At 38.6% G+C, this 15868-nt stretch overlaps 1 protein-coding gene and 1 long non-coding RNA gene across 2 annotated transcripts in view; both read left to right on the top strand.

The window, feature by feature from the left end:
- Window positions 1–9189: 9189 nt before the first annotated feature.
- The window catches only part of LOC141562174 (uncharacterized), a 74969-nt gene continuing 68290 nt past the window's right edge, over window positions 9190–15868 (top strand). Inside the window, exon 1 of the mRNA XM_074302185.1 lies at window positions 9190–9758. Within this exon, the coding sequence (XP_074158286.1) occupies window positions 9190–9758 (569 nt within the window). The remainder of the gene's footprint in view (window positions 9759–15868) is intronic.
- LOC141562209 (uncharacterized) lies at window positions 11524–14892 on the top strand. Its single transcript, XR_012488177.1, has 3 exons — window positions 11524–12278; window positions 12848–13039; window positions 13262–14892. It is a non-coding gene; the product is annotated as an uncharacterized LOC141562209 (long non-coding RNA).

Below are 15868 nucleotides of genomic sequence, written 5' to 3'. Positions count from 1 at the left end.
CCTGTAAACAACATATTGTAGGGTTCTGAGTACTGATCCCATCTGCTATCCATCTCCGCTTAATGGGAGAGTTCATCCCATTCACCTTTACAGTTAATATTACTAATTCTGTATTTCCTGCCATCATAATCCCCTGATTATGCTTTGTTCCCCTTACCCCCCCCGAACCTTTTCCCCACTATTAAATTTCTGAGACCCCCTATTGTCACACAGCCCTCCTTCTTTAGTATGCTTCCCTCCTCCTTTTAAATCCCTTTCCCTTTCTTCATCCCTTTCTTTATTGCTCTTTTGCTTTTCCCTTTTCCTCTCCCCCTTTTTAATGAGATGAGAAAGAATTTTCTGTAAAATTAATATTTCAATATTTTTCTCTTTGGGGCAATTCTGATGGGAGTAAGGTTCACACAATATTCCTCCCTCTTTCTAACTTCCCTGAGATATGATAGGTTTTCTTTGCCTCTTTGTGGGATGTAGTTTCCCTCTTTTTATCTCCCCTTTCCCTTTTTTATGACACTATCCCCTTTCAATTTCTCCTTCCCCCCCTTTTTCTGTCATATCCTTAAAATCAAATTATACATGTTGTCTTAATGTATATCCACAATAGAAATACAGTTCTCAAGAGTCCCTTTTACCTTTTTCTGTTCCTCTTGAGTCCTATGATTGGAGATCAAATTTGGTGTTTCAATCTGTTTTTTTTTTTTTTCTTAGAAACATATGGAATTCATATGTTTCATTACATGTCCATCTTCTTCCATGAAAGAAAATGCTCAACTTAGCTGGGTAGTTTATTCTTGGCTGCATTCCAAGTTCTTTTGCCTTTCAGAATATCAGATCCCAGGCCCTTTGATCCTTTAATGTAGAGGCAATCAGATCTTGAGTGGCCCATATTGTGACATCTTGGTATTTGAATTGTTTTTGTTTTTTTGTTTTTTTTCCTGGCTGCTTATAATATTTTCCCTTAGTTTGATAGTTCTGAAATATGGCCAAAATATTCTGTGGAGTTTTTTGTTATTGTTTTTTTTTTTTTTTTTTTTTTTTTTTTGTGATTGTTTTTTTAGGGTCTTTTTCAGAAGGTATTCCATGAATTCTTTCAATGTCTATTTTACCTTCTGGTTCTATTACCTGTGGGCAGTTGTCTTTGATGATTTCTTGTCTGGAGGCTGTCTGCTATTAGTCTCCTCAGGGTTGGAAGCCCGCTCTTTTTCTGCATAGAAGCTGTCAATCATTTTCTTCATTTTTTTGCTCATTTTTTTAAAAGCCTTCAGGGTCTGCCCTCAGGGCAAGGAGATTACCAGCTTTCTCTGCAGAGCAAGGATGAATATATGGACAGTAACTGTCCTCTCAATGGGCTGCAAGGAATGGCTAAGCTAAATTAGGGCTCTGGGAAGAGCTCCATTCAGAAGCGAGTATGCCTGGTTATAACGGGCTGGGCTATGTAAATGCCCTTTGAGGAGCCCCACTGTGAGGATTAGTGACCTTAGGGCTGGAGGTTAAGGAGCAAAGGTATCACTGCCCCTCCCACAAATGCCCACTTTGAGTATTTGCAGTCATCCTGTCCCTCACTGCACCGGAAGTATCTCTGCCTCGGGAGCACAGTCGAGCTGGGGAAATTCCACTACCTCTGGCTGAGCCCCTCACTGTACAGATGAGAGGCTGCCTCGAGCTGTGCCCCTGATGTGTGTGACTGCCCCCCACCACAAGCCCCTTGCTTCAGAATGCTGCAACAAGCTGTGTTATGGTCTACGCCAGGGCACTTCTGGGCCTGGGTGGACAGAGCCAGATCCTCTCAGGCTTTGGCGTCCCTCAGAGTACCCTCTACACCAGACTCCAATTTCTCTGCAGGTCCACTACTCTGCCACTGAAGCAAAGCAGTCAAGCTATAGCAGTGAGCTCTATATAAACCTTCCAACCACAGAGGCCGTGCCACTCCCATTTCTATCCCTGCTCTGCACTGGTCTACTCCCACCACCTCAGGTCAAACCTCTCCTAGTGTTATTCCAGAATCTCTTCCTCTGGTAAGTTTTTTGCATTTCCAATCTTCGTGGGTACCCCTCAAGTGCTATGTTTGAGGCTGAATTAAATAGTTGGTAGAAAGGGAATTAGAGAGTTTAGAATGTTCCATCTTGCTTCTCTGTCATCTTGTCAAGGCTTTCCAATTCACAAATCCTACTTTCCTGGGAGTTCTTTATCTTTTCTCATTCACAAATTCTGTTTCCCTGGGAGTTCTTTGGCTTTTCCAATTCACATTTCAGGAAGTTGTTTTCTTTTTCCACTTTATCAAATTTTTATTTTAATGAGTTATATGCCTTTTCCATATTCTCTCGCAGAGCTTTTCTTTCCTTTCCCCATTTTTCTTCTAGCTCTCTGTTAAGATCTTTTGATAAAGGGGACTAAGCTGTATTCCCCTTTTGGTTTTGTCTGGAGACTTTTTGCTATTAATCTCCTCAGGATTGGAAATCTGGTCTTTTTCTGTATAGAATTTAACTATAGATTGCCTTTTTTACTCATTTTTTAAAAGCCCTTAGGGTCTGCCTTCAGAACAAGGATGTTACCAGCTACCTTTATAGAACAAGAATAGATAGATGGACAGTAGCTGTCCTGCAAATGGGTTGCAAAGAGTGGCAGAGTGCGGAAGTGTGACTGCCCTGGGCAGACCCCCCCAGCAGAAGTGTCACTGCCCCAGGAAGAGCCCTGTCCCCCCTTTGCAGAAGTGTGACTGTCCCAGGGAACAAGCCTGCACTGTGGACTGCAGCTGCCCAGCTGCACTGTGGTTGTGCTGAGTTACTCCCAGTGCTGGGTGGGTGTGGCCAGGTCCTATTAAATTCTGGCATTTTGAGGGTACACTCTACCTTTACCTTGTGTGACTTCTCTGCTGATTTAGTGCTTTGCAAACATAAGTAGAGTCCTCCCTGCAAATTCTCCACCAGGGGAGACTGCCCCTGTCCCGGTCCACTCAGTGTGCTAGACTCTGTGCTCTGCCTCCCTGCCTGAGCTGGCCTTCTCCCACCAGAATCAGGAAAAAAAAAAAAAAAACTTTTCTGGTGATCTTCCAGATTATCTTCTGCTGATCATTTGTTATACTCCCAATATTCGTGAATTCTACCAGTCAAGCACTATTTCAGAGGCTGAATTTGGTAATCAGTAGAGAGGGTAGAAGGGAAGCTTAGAATGAATTATGTGTCCTTTCCACCATCTTGGCTCTGCCCCAGAATCTTAGTTTTCAAACAATTTCTGTATCTATCTTTCCTCTCATCAATTTTCATCAAGGTAAGTGTTGAAAACACAGAAAAGAGAGAAATTTAATCCTTTTTAAGCCTGTTTTGAAAGTTTGTTTTTTTTTAAAGGCCTGGTTCTTTTGGTTCATCATGCCAAATGAAAAGCCTTATGTAAAACTCTTTTTAGATATGGTTTAGCACAAAGTCCAAATGATATGGACAAAACACTCTCCCATTCTCAAATATTTTCCTGATTGCATAAGGTGTTTTTCTATCTGAAATAAAGAACCCACTATTGACAAACTTGGCTTCATCACTTAAAAAACAGACACTCAGAGAAGCTAACAAAGCACAACATTAAATTAAATTAAAACTTCTCTGAAGTCTTTCTCTAGAAAAATGTGATCAAGGTCTTGCCTGAATCCTCTATGAAGTGTAGAACTTATAACAAGTCAGACTAGGGTAATCCTTCTGTTTCCTAATTATTTTAATAAATTGTGAATCTTCTAAACATATAATTTAGTAACAATACAAAATTGCCTCAGTCTAATTTGCCAATTGGTTTCCCTCATTTTAAGTGCCCTTTGTATTTAGTCCCTTTTAGATACAAGAACTGATGAAAGATCCATTTTTCTCTAACCTCTTTTTCAAAGTATAATCACAAGAAAAAAACTGAGAAAGATGAAGAATATAGCAATATCAATAGTGAAATGGAGAGACATAAGATAGATAGCTCTGACCAGATTATTAAATTTAAAGCATTATTTATCAGCTGGCCTGCTACTGACCCCCACTAGACAGGCTAGTAGAGATCAGCCCTGAACCTTTAGTGAGATACCAGTTTAAGCCTGTTTGCCCCGTCTGGGTACAGCTTTGCAGTTACATAGTTTCTCCTTTACAATGGGGAAGTGCCATGACAAGAGGATGAGAGTGTCTGCATGGTTTGCAATGTTGTGATTTTGTTAGACACACACTTCTCAGAGAGTCTAGAGTCTCATGAACCGGGGGATGGGGCCCAGTCTGAGCATAACACTTCCCTTAATTTAGTTTAAGCAACATTTTCCTATAAGCCTGAGGCCCGCTGACCCAGGGATGAGGAGGCCAGTCTTTTGTCCATTTCAATAGTTCAGTTACTCTAAACTCACTTTGGAAGAGATAGCTTTTAAGTAATTTGAAGTTCCATGCTTTGACCAACACAATCCTCTACACCTTTGGTGTTCTCAAAACAAATCTGACATAGCCTAATAACTCTTTCTTTATTCATCACCAACAGAATCCACTCATATGCTACTTGGGATCCTTTAGGATGCATACATCCCCTTATGCCTGACTTCATCTCTCCTGCAGGTGGACCTAAGCAGGAGCAGCTCTGCTTTGGAGAGGCTTCCATTGAGAGAACTGAAGAATTCCTGAAGCCATTTCCTCTGAGAAAATCTCAACTGAAGGTGCTTCAAATATGAAGCAAGGGAGACAATTTTTCATCTGCCTGAAAATCCCCTACACAAGTGTCTTTTCTGCTACTAAAAATAGAATATTCAGGGATTTATTTAGACAAATTCTCAAATATTTCTAATTCTTAACTTTGGTCCTTAATCTCCAAAGACTGGTCAACTAGAACCTATACCTACCCTCCTTCAAAACTTCCTGAAAATTTAACTCTAATTATCAATAACTAACAATCATAAACAAAATATAGTGAAAATAATATTTTCCTCTCTTCATCTCTATAAAACTTAAATGAGCTTCCTCTTATCAGAAGAGGGTAGGACTGCTCTTGGGATGATCACATTGCACTAACCGCTTACTTTTGGACTGGGGAATCTCTCTCCTTAAGGCTGTCGGTTCTACCCCAAATTATTGCTCTCTCAAGGTGGTATCAAAGCATCAGAAAGAGGAATAGCTCCCTTTAAGTCCTACCCATCAAGGGAATAATTTCTTTATTGATGACCAAGATGATTTATTACTTGTTTTGAAAAGAATTGAAAGACAACAAAAATCTCTTTCTCACCAGTAGGAAGTTTTCATGACTAGCTGGCTGAAAATAAAGAATTAGCAGTTTCAATATTGAATCTCCCTGGTTTTGACAAAATGAAAGTAAGGTGGATGAAAACAAAACAAAACAAACAAACAAAAAAAAAAAACAAAAATCTCTATTGACAAAAGTAATATAATGGCTACATAAGTTTTACAAAAACAGAATTTGAATGTTTTACAGGTTGCAAATATAAATTAATCACAATGCCAAAAAGTAGCCTTTTGTCCAATTGGGGACCATACTTAGTGAAAACGAATTTAGAGCCAATCAAGGCAGACTCACCAATCTAGAAGAGACTTATCTCAGACTCTGAAAATTTGAGTGCAGAAAGGAAAGAGAGTCCAGTCTCCCAAAGCCAGTGTCCAGAAGGGAGCTGTGGATGAAGATTTCACCATAATTATTTTAATGTACAGACATAGATGTACACACATACAGTGTACATTTATTTTTGGATTCTTTGCAGGGGCCAACGGAAAGAGAAAGGTCTGTAGGCATATAAAAAAATGTTCTAAATTACTTTTGATTTGGGAAATGCAAAATAAAACAACTCTGAGGTACCTGACATTTATTAGTTTGGATATCATGGCAAAAAATAAAAAAAATATTGATGAGGATATGGAAAAATTGGAACACTCACACATCTTTGGTGGAGTTCTGTACTGATCCAGTTGTTCTGGAGACAAACTTGAAACTATGACCAAATGGTAATAAAACTGTGCATTCCTTTGATCCAGCAATACCACTACTAGATCTTGATCACAATTCTTATGGGGAGTTGCCTGTAGGCTCAAGTCATTCTTTGATCATGAGAAAACAGTGCATGTCTTTTCCCTTTCTGTCTTCATTGATTGAATTAAATTAAATGTGCATAGGTCAAGAAATTATAGAGTTCAGATTTAGTAGGCTGGTATTACAACTTTTATTAAAATAAGGCTAACAGTTAATAGAAATGACAAGCAAAAAATTAAAATGCAAGCTATGAAAAACACAAAAGTGTCTAAAGTAGTCATTCAGTAGCTAACAAAAAGCTCAAAACAGAGGATACTCTCAACATAATCAAGCACTGCAAAATAATTGGCTAATAAGTTATCAAAATCATAGATTTTGCATTTTGTTTCCTTTTGTCAATCAGGAAAAAAAATCCTTTTTGAATGTTATGTAACGTACATAAAACTGGGAAGAAAATACATTATAAAGTTGTAACAATGTCTATAAATATAGTATCTTACATTTTTCTCCCAAGGTAGCAGATTGGTTATCGTACATGCAAAAAAGCATGACGTTACTAAGTTGATAAAAAAAATAGACAATATGCATGTCCACTATATAACAGCATACAAATGATACTCCCATTTTACTACTCTCAAAAAAGTCTTACAATTATACATTTTAATAAGAAGTAAATTCAACAAAGAATGATAGTGCTGAAAACTAAGGCATTCAGAGATTTCCAAAGTTATGCTTTTTCCATTGATCCAAAAGTGAGTCAACTAAGTGTTCAAAAGTTTGTTTAGAGCAAAGGTTACTCAGAAATGTCATACGTGTATTTCCTAAAGTTACTTTCTTCACAATAAAAAATTTGATAAACATTGTGTTCACATAGTTCCTGACTTTGCCTTGGCCAGGAGACTCCCAAATATTTTGTATGATCTGCAGTTATTTAAATTTGAATTTCTCTTTGCATTGCTTGCTGTTGGGCTTTGTGGGTAACATTTAAAAATGATAAAGATTCATGTGGATTTATTTTCTATCCTGCAACTTTGCTAAAGTTGTGAATTGTATTAGTAGAGTTTTAGTTGATTCTCTAGGATTCTCTTAAGTATACCATCATTTCATCTATAAAGAGGTATAGTTTGTTTTCCTAATTGCATATTCTAATTCTTTTCTTTTAATTTATTCTCTTATTGTTAAAGCTAACATTTGTAATACAAAACTGAAGAGTAATGGTGATGGTGTGCAATTTTGTTTGGTCACAGGATACGAGCAGACAATTTTCAGATGAAGAAATTAAAAGAAATTAAAGATGAAGAAATACTAGTCACTATTGATGAGAGAACTGCAAATTCAGATAACTCAGAGGTACCACTACACATCTCTCAGGTTGGCTAAGATGACAGCAAAAGATAATGATGAATGTTGCAGGGGGATGTGGGGAAAATGGGGACTCCAATATATTGTTGGTGCAGCTGTGAACTGTTCCAACCATTCTGGAGAGCAATTTGGAACTATTCCCAATGGGCTATCAAACGGTGTTTGTCCTTTGATCCAGCATGTTTCTACTGGGCTTGTATCCTAAAGAGATCATAAAGGTTGGAAAAGGACCCATATGTGCAAAAATATTTGTGGCAGCCCTTTTTGTACTGGCAAGGAACTGGAAACTGAGTAGATTCCCATCAGGTAGAGAATGCCTGAATAAGTTATACTACAGGAATGTTATGGAATATGTGTGTTCTATAAGAAAAGAGCAGCAGAATGATTGCACAGGTAGCCAGAGAGACTTAAATGAGCTATTCACTGAGAGCAGTGAATAGAACCAAAAGGACATTGTACACAGAAACGGCAACATTATAGGATGAGTAAGTCTAGTAGACATGGCTCTTATCAAAAGTGAGATGATTCAGGCCAGTTTCAATGGTCTTGTAATGAATAAAGCCATCTTCACACAGAGAGAAGACTGTAGGGATTTAGTGTGGATCACAACAGTATTTTCACTTTTGTCGTTGTTTGAATTTTCTATTTTTGCTATTTTTTTTTCCTTTTTGATATGATTTTTCTTGTGCAACATGATAATTGTGGAAATAGGTATAGAAGAACTACAAATATATATATATATATATATATATATATATACATACATATATATATATATATATATATGTATATATATATATACATATATATATACATATATATATATATATACATATATATATATATATACATACATATATATATATATATATATATATATATATATATATATATATATATATATATATATATATATATATATATATATATATTGAATTACTTGCCATCCAGAAGAGGGTGTAAGGGGAAAGGAAGTTAAACATTGAAAATAACATTTTCCAAGAGTGAATGTTGAAAATATGTTTTGAAAATTTGAAAATAAAAAGCTTTCATGATAAAATATGATAATTAAAAATAAACAATGAAGGCAGCAGCAGCAGCAGCATCCTTGGAAAATATTGAGGAGGCAATAGTTTAAACCCTTCAGAGAGAGGTTTTGGTGTACCACAACTTGAAGCAGAAGGGAGGAAGATACAGGTTGAAGGGCTCTGAGACTATTCTGTATTTGCAGTAGTTGATGATCCATTTCTAGATTCCACCTTCGCTGTTGTCTGGTTCCAGGGTTCTCGCTTTTCCCAGAAGGGGGATAGTGGTCAGAGTTCCACTTCATTCAGCAGACTTCTTTTGAGCGTGTAGGCTTTGACATGACAAAGTACTTTGGAAAACATTTTGTCTCTGTTGTAGACCTGTTTGTTGTAAGCATTGAGATCTCTGCTCCAAAATCTTACCCTCTGAAGCAATAGTTCTCTACTGTGCTATAATGCTATCAAAGTTAATCAGGTTCCCGACTAGATCTCCTGCATCCACAAAACCTTCGTCTATCTGAGATGTTGAGAAATGATCCATTTCTTCGTCCTTCTCGGCTCTTTTCAATACCCCTCTTTGCAGCAGTCTTCGGACAATACCACCCACATTTGGGAGGCTTTTCCCCCTTCTTGCTCCTTTGAGATATGAAGAAATCGCCTCTAAATTGCTTCTGTATTTACCGAATAACCAAAATTCCTTGGCAAGAATGTCCACACCAGATGACCAGATGATTGAGATTTCAGGAGCGACTTGAGGTTTTCCATCAGCTTCTTCCACTATGCAAGGTCACATCCCTGTCACTGACGTGCTGTATAAAGACTTCCCATGCAAAACTTGAATCATGTGGGAAGCGTCACGCGGGTCTCTCTTGGAGCAGCTCCTTCACTGAGTCAGTCAGTAGGTAAAGTCCATGGACTGGTGAGTACTTCTCAGCTTCTTGTTTCCAAAAAGGGTTCGATCTGGGGGACGGTTCCCAGATGTCCTTCTCTGAGCTCCGAGTTGGCTCGAACCAGGACCGATTCATGCTCATCAAGAGGCTGCCCAGCCCTTGTTCGGGGTGGGGGAAGGAGGAGCGCGAGGAAGCTTCTGGGAACGGTTGGAGCAGCCACTTTCGTGGTCTGGGATCTAGTTCGGGGCCCCCTGGTCTGGCTCGCCGCCGCTCTCCGTTTCTGGAGGAGGGGCCACCCACATCTCGGGCAACTCCGAGCCTCTGGGACTTGTCCCGCAAGCTGGGGCTCAGGAGACTGGGAGGCTGAACTCAGCAGATCAGCCCGGGAGAAGGTCCATAGTCAGACGCGAAGGAACAGATCTGGCAGAAAAGGACACTTCCCTTCCTGGGCCTGGCAGCAGGGGAGAAGACAAGTGGCGGGATTGTCTGCACAGCAGCCTGAAAGGTAACATAGAAGCTGGAGGTGGCTGCTGGAGAGAAACTGACAGTCCACTTTCCCAGGCTGGAAATGATAGGAAGAAGCAACCACAGCAACTTAATAGGCAAAAGAACAAGGGTCAGGGTCCCCAGATGAAGACTGCTCTCAAGGAAAAGGGCACTCTTACCTTTCGTCTGCAACTGTGTGGCAGACTGTCCAAAGTGGGGGGAAGAAAGGGCTTTTCCCAAGTAAAGTTCCAGCTTAGCGAGCTCCAATTTATTTCTGAAATCCCAAACTGCTCAGAACTAGTGCCCGAGCCCAGTTTACTGAGCCTGCCAAGGGCTGTGCCGCAACTCCCAGCCACTGAGGTCCAGGTGCCTTCAGTCCTTCTGATAATGGCTTTTCAAGTGAAACCCTTCCTTGGAGTCCAGTTGTGAGGGGAGCCCATCGGGCTGGTGATGTCTCAATGTTTAGGGCTTCGGACATTTGAGAGGACTGAGCTGGGATCTGTTTCCAAACAGAGCTAGCGAATTAGGCTTTCATCTAGATAGAGCAGCTGCCTGATGAGAGCGGGCGGGCAGCGTTTGGGTTTGTGTGCTCCCCTGCCCACCACTGTCCTGTGGCGAGGAGAGGGATGGCGGCGCTCTGAGAAGGCAGTTTGAAAGCCCTCACTGGAATGTTTGGACTTGATGGCAGCTGCTCTCAATTGAATTTGACTTGAAGTCCTGGCTTGAATTGTAAAGGGGGATTTATGACAGAGAGGCATAGGCTATTTTGACAGAAAGAAATTGAAGTATTAGTCGTTTATAGGCAAAACCAGTAGTGCAGTGAACATGTGATGTGAGGTGGCAGCAGGCTGGTTATTTTGGGGGAACAAGCTGAAGTCATTGAGATTTCAGTGTGACCGCGGGAAAGGACTGGTTGAACATCAGGCAGCTCTAATCTAACTGCTGACTATTGTAATGGAACGATCACGGAATGGCAAACGGCCACATGGAATGTGAGCTTCTGGAACAGATGCTTGATAGGAATCCCTCCTTGGCTAGGAGTGAGTTAACGTTGGGGAAGGAGGGGGATGCTCATCAGTAAGGGGGTGCCAGAATCAGGAGGACTTAGGCGTGATGAAGGCACACAGGGAAGGGCCCAGATTTGGGAGGGCAGAAGACATGGACTGCCCTTTGCCTGCCTCACCCCTTAGTGGTTACTGGCTTTTATAGAGGAGATAAGTCTGATTTTCTAGAGACATTCCTTCTTTATTAGTTGCTCCAAGGTCAGGAACTGCCTGGGAGCAGTACCTTAGGGACACATATGTGGACAGACAGAAGTGGGGGGGGAGTTTTTTTAGTCAGGAAAATGTACCAAAAACCTTCTTAAAGAAACTGGAATCTTTGTTCAGTGTTTGACATATTGACCTACTGTGAAGAGCTTTCAAAATACATCAAGGTGCTGAAAAAAATGAAAATTCATCTGGCCTCAAATAGAGGACTTCTGTAAGAGTCCCAAACTGGGGCACGCTTATATATGGCCTAGCAAATGGGAGAGACTTGTTACAGAAATCTAAACTTTGTAGCATACAAAATTTTTTCCTGGCCTTTTCTTCAAAAAGAACACTTTTAATTCAAAATTGTTAAATGTAGGACAGACCATGGACTGGGCTAAGACATGGCCTGGTTTTAAAGGAGAATCAAATATTTTTATTTATTTATTTATTTTTTATTTATTTATTTATTTGTTTATTTTTTTAAAGAAGCAGTATCCTTGCATCAAGTTCATAGTCAGTGCTTATACATGTGTGATTTGGTTCTGAATTGTATTCCAATAGATGATTTTGGCAATTGGGAAATAAATCAAAATTGTGCAAGGCTCAGAACAGTGCTCTTATTTTGAACACATAAAGGGATGTTTGGATAAGAATACAATTTTAAATGTCCTAATGAATTTTTTCAAAAACAAAAACAAAAAAGGGAGCTAAAAAGATGATTTGGATTAAATTACAGTCTTTTACCAAAGGGTCCTTCCTCAAACAGAAAACCAGGTGTTCCCTATGGCTTTTTTCATCAATATTTTAAACAAAAGGAAATTATGAAAGGATGACCTTAAAAAGGGGGGTGCATTTGTAAGATTGTGCAGTTAGGATCCTTATGAGCAATGATTTTTTTTTTAAATCTCCATTAGTAACCCAACAATAAGTAAAGGGGAAAGAAATAGAATTTAAAAGCAGTAACTTGTCTAAGACAATTTGGACTGTACAAAATGGGGCAGCTCCCTCCATGTTTCTATTTTGCTTTATAAAATTGTTTGATATATTGATTGCATTGTATTTTTCTCCAAGGAAACGTATACCTTAACAACAGATGTTCAAATACAATTGCAGTTCAATCAAATTTTGCAAAATACTTATATCTGTATATGAGATGGAAACAAAATTGAAAATAAAAAGAAGTCTTCCCAGTGATCCCCTTTCAGGCATACTCCAGAAATTTTGTTCACTAGGGATTTTTAAATAATATGGTCTTCTCTTAAAGTAACTTCCAGAACAGATAGCAGGTATGAACTATCTCCTTCTCTCAGTCAATAAGTTCTTCACATCTCCCCATTACATCAATAGCTTCTTGTAAAATTCTCTCAATATTAGCTTTGTCACTTAAGTCCCAAAGCACCCCTTGAACCAGCTGTCTACTTTGTGACACTAGATTCATTGTTGTATCCTAAAATCATAAAAATTCATGAAAGATACCACTTTTGGCTTTCATACACATAATCATATATGCAGCGTTGTAGATTTCATCTGTATTTCATTTTAACTCATGATTAGCTTTGCAATAGTTAACTTTGACTGATCTGACTTTTAAAGAAAATCAAACTAGCGAATCCAAATGATCAGTTATACCTTCAAATCAAATGAAAAAAATTATCCTTATAGTTTTGAAAAATGAACTGACGTTCTCAGAGTAGCCTGCCCATAGTGATGAATATTGCTTCACTGTTCCTATATCTCAGCTTCATAACATAAGCAATGACATCTATTTAGTTTTCTTGAATAAAATTGTCCCCTCCACCCCTCCCCCTCACTGACTTTAAAGATTTATTCAATTTCCTCACTTATGCTAATGCAGGAGAATTGTACATTTATCTGCTGAAGAGTTTTACTAATCAAAGAATTTGGAGAGTGGACCTGAAAGAGAACCTCAACTAAAGACTGCAGTTAAAGAATAAGAGGAATTGGAATGAGCACTCATATCCTCCCAAAGCAAACTGAGAGCCTCTCCTCTATGGGAGAGGCTTTTGAACCATAGCATTCCTACCAGGTAAATGTAGTTAAAGGAACTAATGAATAATCTGAGAATTCATAGAATTGCCAGCAGATGAAATAGAGGGAATTCAATGACCCTCAAAATAGCCAAAGTGGAAGAACAGCTGATGTAATTTAAATTAAAAAAAAAAAAAAACAACACTGGCAGGGAATGCTTCAATATATAGCTTTTCCACAAATTCCTCTAATCTTGATACTCTCTATTTTCTTTTTCCAGAATTGCCTCTATTATTTTTGAGGCTTTAAACTCTTGAGAAAACCATATGAGGAAGAAATCCAGGGCAGCTTTGGAAATCACAGGAAAAACAATCCTCCTAGCCTATACTGCAGACATCTATCTCAAATGTTCCAAATTTTACATGATGACAAAATTCTCAGAGTGGTTTCCCAGCTGATCTTTGCAAGGATAGAGTTCCTCCCTTGATTCTTCTCACAGCAATGGCACTGGGCTCCAATTTTCACTAGCCAGGACAGGCAGAAGATTTGCTGTTTCTAGATCTGAAGAAGGGAAAATATGTTTCATAATTCTTCCATTCTCTACATAGCTAAATCAATAACTCCACATGACAAGAAAAAGTTGAGGGCTTTTATAGAAAAATTTGAGCTTGTGAATGCATTTATTATCCATGAACTATGTTTTCTAAGGGAAGGAATCTAATGGCTATTACTTCTGAAAAAACCTAAAAGCATTTTCAATTTTTAATCTGAAATAGTAACATTTGATTCTAATTAGTGTTATCAAAGGATATCATAGTTTGAGGACTGCCTGGCTCTCTAGAGGCTCTCAAGTATAAGGAAGTACAGCTCTGCAAATATTTGGCCACAGTATCTTCACTGAAGCACTGGAAATTGCTGTTTGAAGTCTACGCTGAAAAACCTGACGACATTTTTGTTTTGTTTTGTTTTGTTTTCTGATTTCTCATACTGGGGCAAAAATGATTGCACCATGAGCCACTATGTCCCATCATTGGGACAATGATCTCTCATTGTAAAGACCACAAAAAAAAAGTACACCTCAACATTTTGATTATATCAAAAGAAAGGAAATTTGGGGATTTTCTGTGATTGCCTTGCTGGAAAAGTCTCATGCCCTTTGAAGTGGCTTGAGGTGGGAGGAAGTTGAAAGGTTAAGGGAAGTAGGAGGATGAAGACTCCACTGCTTCATAGTGCTTGTACTTCATATTTTCCACTGACCACTTTGAGAAAAATTTTAAAGGCTTTAGTACTTTAATGATACAGCCCAAGAAACCTCTATAAAGGAGCCTTTCTTCCCTCCATTACTGTCTATCTGGTGAAGCAGGTGCCAGCCATCAATAAGAGACAAGTCCAGTGGATAATTCATGTTAAAAGACTGCAACCACTTGTGAACATCTTTTGTAGTCCAATCATATATGGTTGGGTTCTTATAGTGGGTAGGTTTCTAGGAACTTCCAGGTCAAGGATGAGGCTCATGGTGGCATCAGATCTAAAAAAAACATTATGTTAGAGTTGGATGTGACCCTTTAAAGAAAATATTTGGGAAAGAGGGGTCCATTGAGCCAAGTTGGCTGAGAATACACTGGTCTTTGTTTGAGCTCTTCCTGGTTTGCCTCAGATCAACACTAGATCAAGGCTATAAACAGATTTTTGCAGTGACACAACCTGAAAATATTTCAAATTACCAGCAGAAGGTATTTTGGAAGAACTTCAGGAAAGGTCTGTCTCAATATGGCATGGGGGGTGGGAGCCAACTGAGCATAGGAGCAAAGCAAGGATTCATGGTGGAATCTTATCTTGATGCACAAGAACATGCAAATCAAAAAAAAAAAAAGAAAAAGAAAATAAAATTCATGGATATTACAACAAAAAGTATGAAAATGCTATGTTATGATCCATACTCAGATCCCACAGTCCTTTCTCTGGTTATAGATGGCTCTCATCATCACAAGATCATTCCAACTGTCCTATCCTGAATCATCTCTTTGTTGAAAAGAGTCAGGTCCTTCAGAATCTACACTGAAAGATGGCCATTGTCTCATTACCAGGTTTGAAAAAACCTAGCTCAGTGGACAGAGCATCAGTCTTGGAGTCAGGAGGACCTGAGTTCAAATCTAGCCTCAGACACTTTAATACTTCCTATTTGTGTGATCCTGGGCAATTCACTGAAGCCCAATTGCTACAATTAAAAAAAAAAAAAGAAAAAAGAAAAAGAAAAATCCTAGTCCTATCCTAAGAAAAAATAAAGTTATTATAAATCTTTCATTCGCAGAGAGGCCTTAGAATACGTAAACTTAACATTGTATATTATTTTCAGTTTGGTAATTTTTACTGAACTTTTTTTATATAATTGTGTATATGTATGTGTCTATGCATGTTTCACTGAATTGCAGGGATCTGGCTCAGTGTTGAGAGTGTGGGAATAAATTTGAGAATGGCCATGTTATAAATATTTCAATAATTCTCCCCTCCAATAGTTCTGGTGATGAATTTCACTAAATTCTCTTTCATATTGTTGAAACTAGTAAAGATGAATTTTTAAAGTAATAATCCTTTTGGGAACAGTGGCTATTAAAGAATAACTTTAAAACAGTTTTAACCCCCCCAATCAGAATTGTTAATAGAGGGGAATGACATGGTCTTTCATCATAAAAGATTTTGATGTTTTAGAATGCTCCCCAAAAGTGCCTTAACCTCCCATGTATGAAGCCTTGATTTCAATGACTTTACCATCTCCTTTCCAAATTGTAAAGCCTGGGCTAGCTTCCTGAATGTCTCAGAATCAGCCAGAATCAGAATAGTTAAGTTTCTATATTGTGTCCTTCAAAGTCTTGAATCTTTTCCTGTC

Source organism: Sminthopsis crassicaudata, chromosome 3 (genome assembly GCF_048593235.1).
Source record: "Sminthopsis crassicaudata isolate SCR6 chromosome 3, ASM4859323v1, whole genome shotgun sequence".
Classification (NCBI taxonomy): Eukaryota; Metazoa; Chordata; class Mammalia; order Dasyuromorphia; family Dasyuridae; genus Sminthopsis; species Sminthopsis crassicaudata.
Note: the sequence above shows the minus strand (reverse complement) of the source record. Positions and strands in the feature narration are given on the sequence as shown.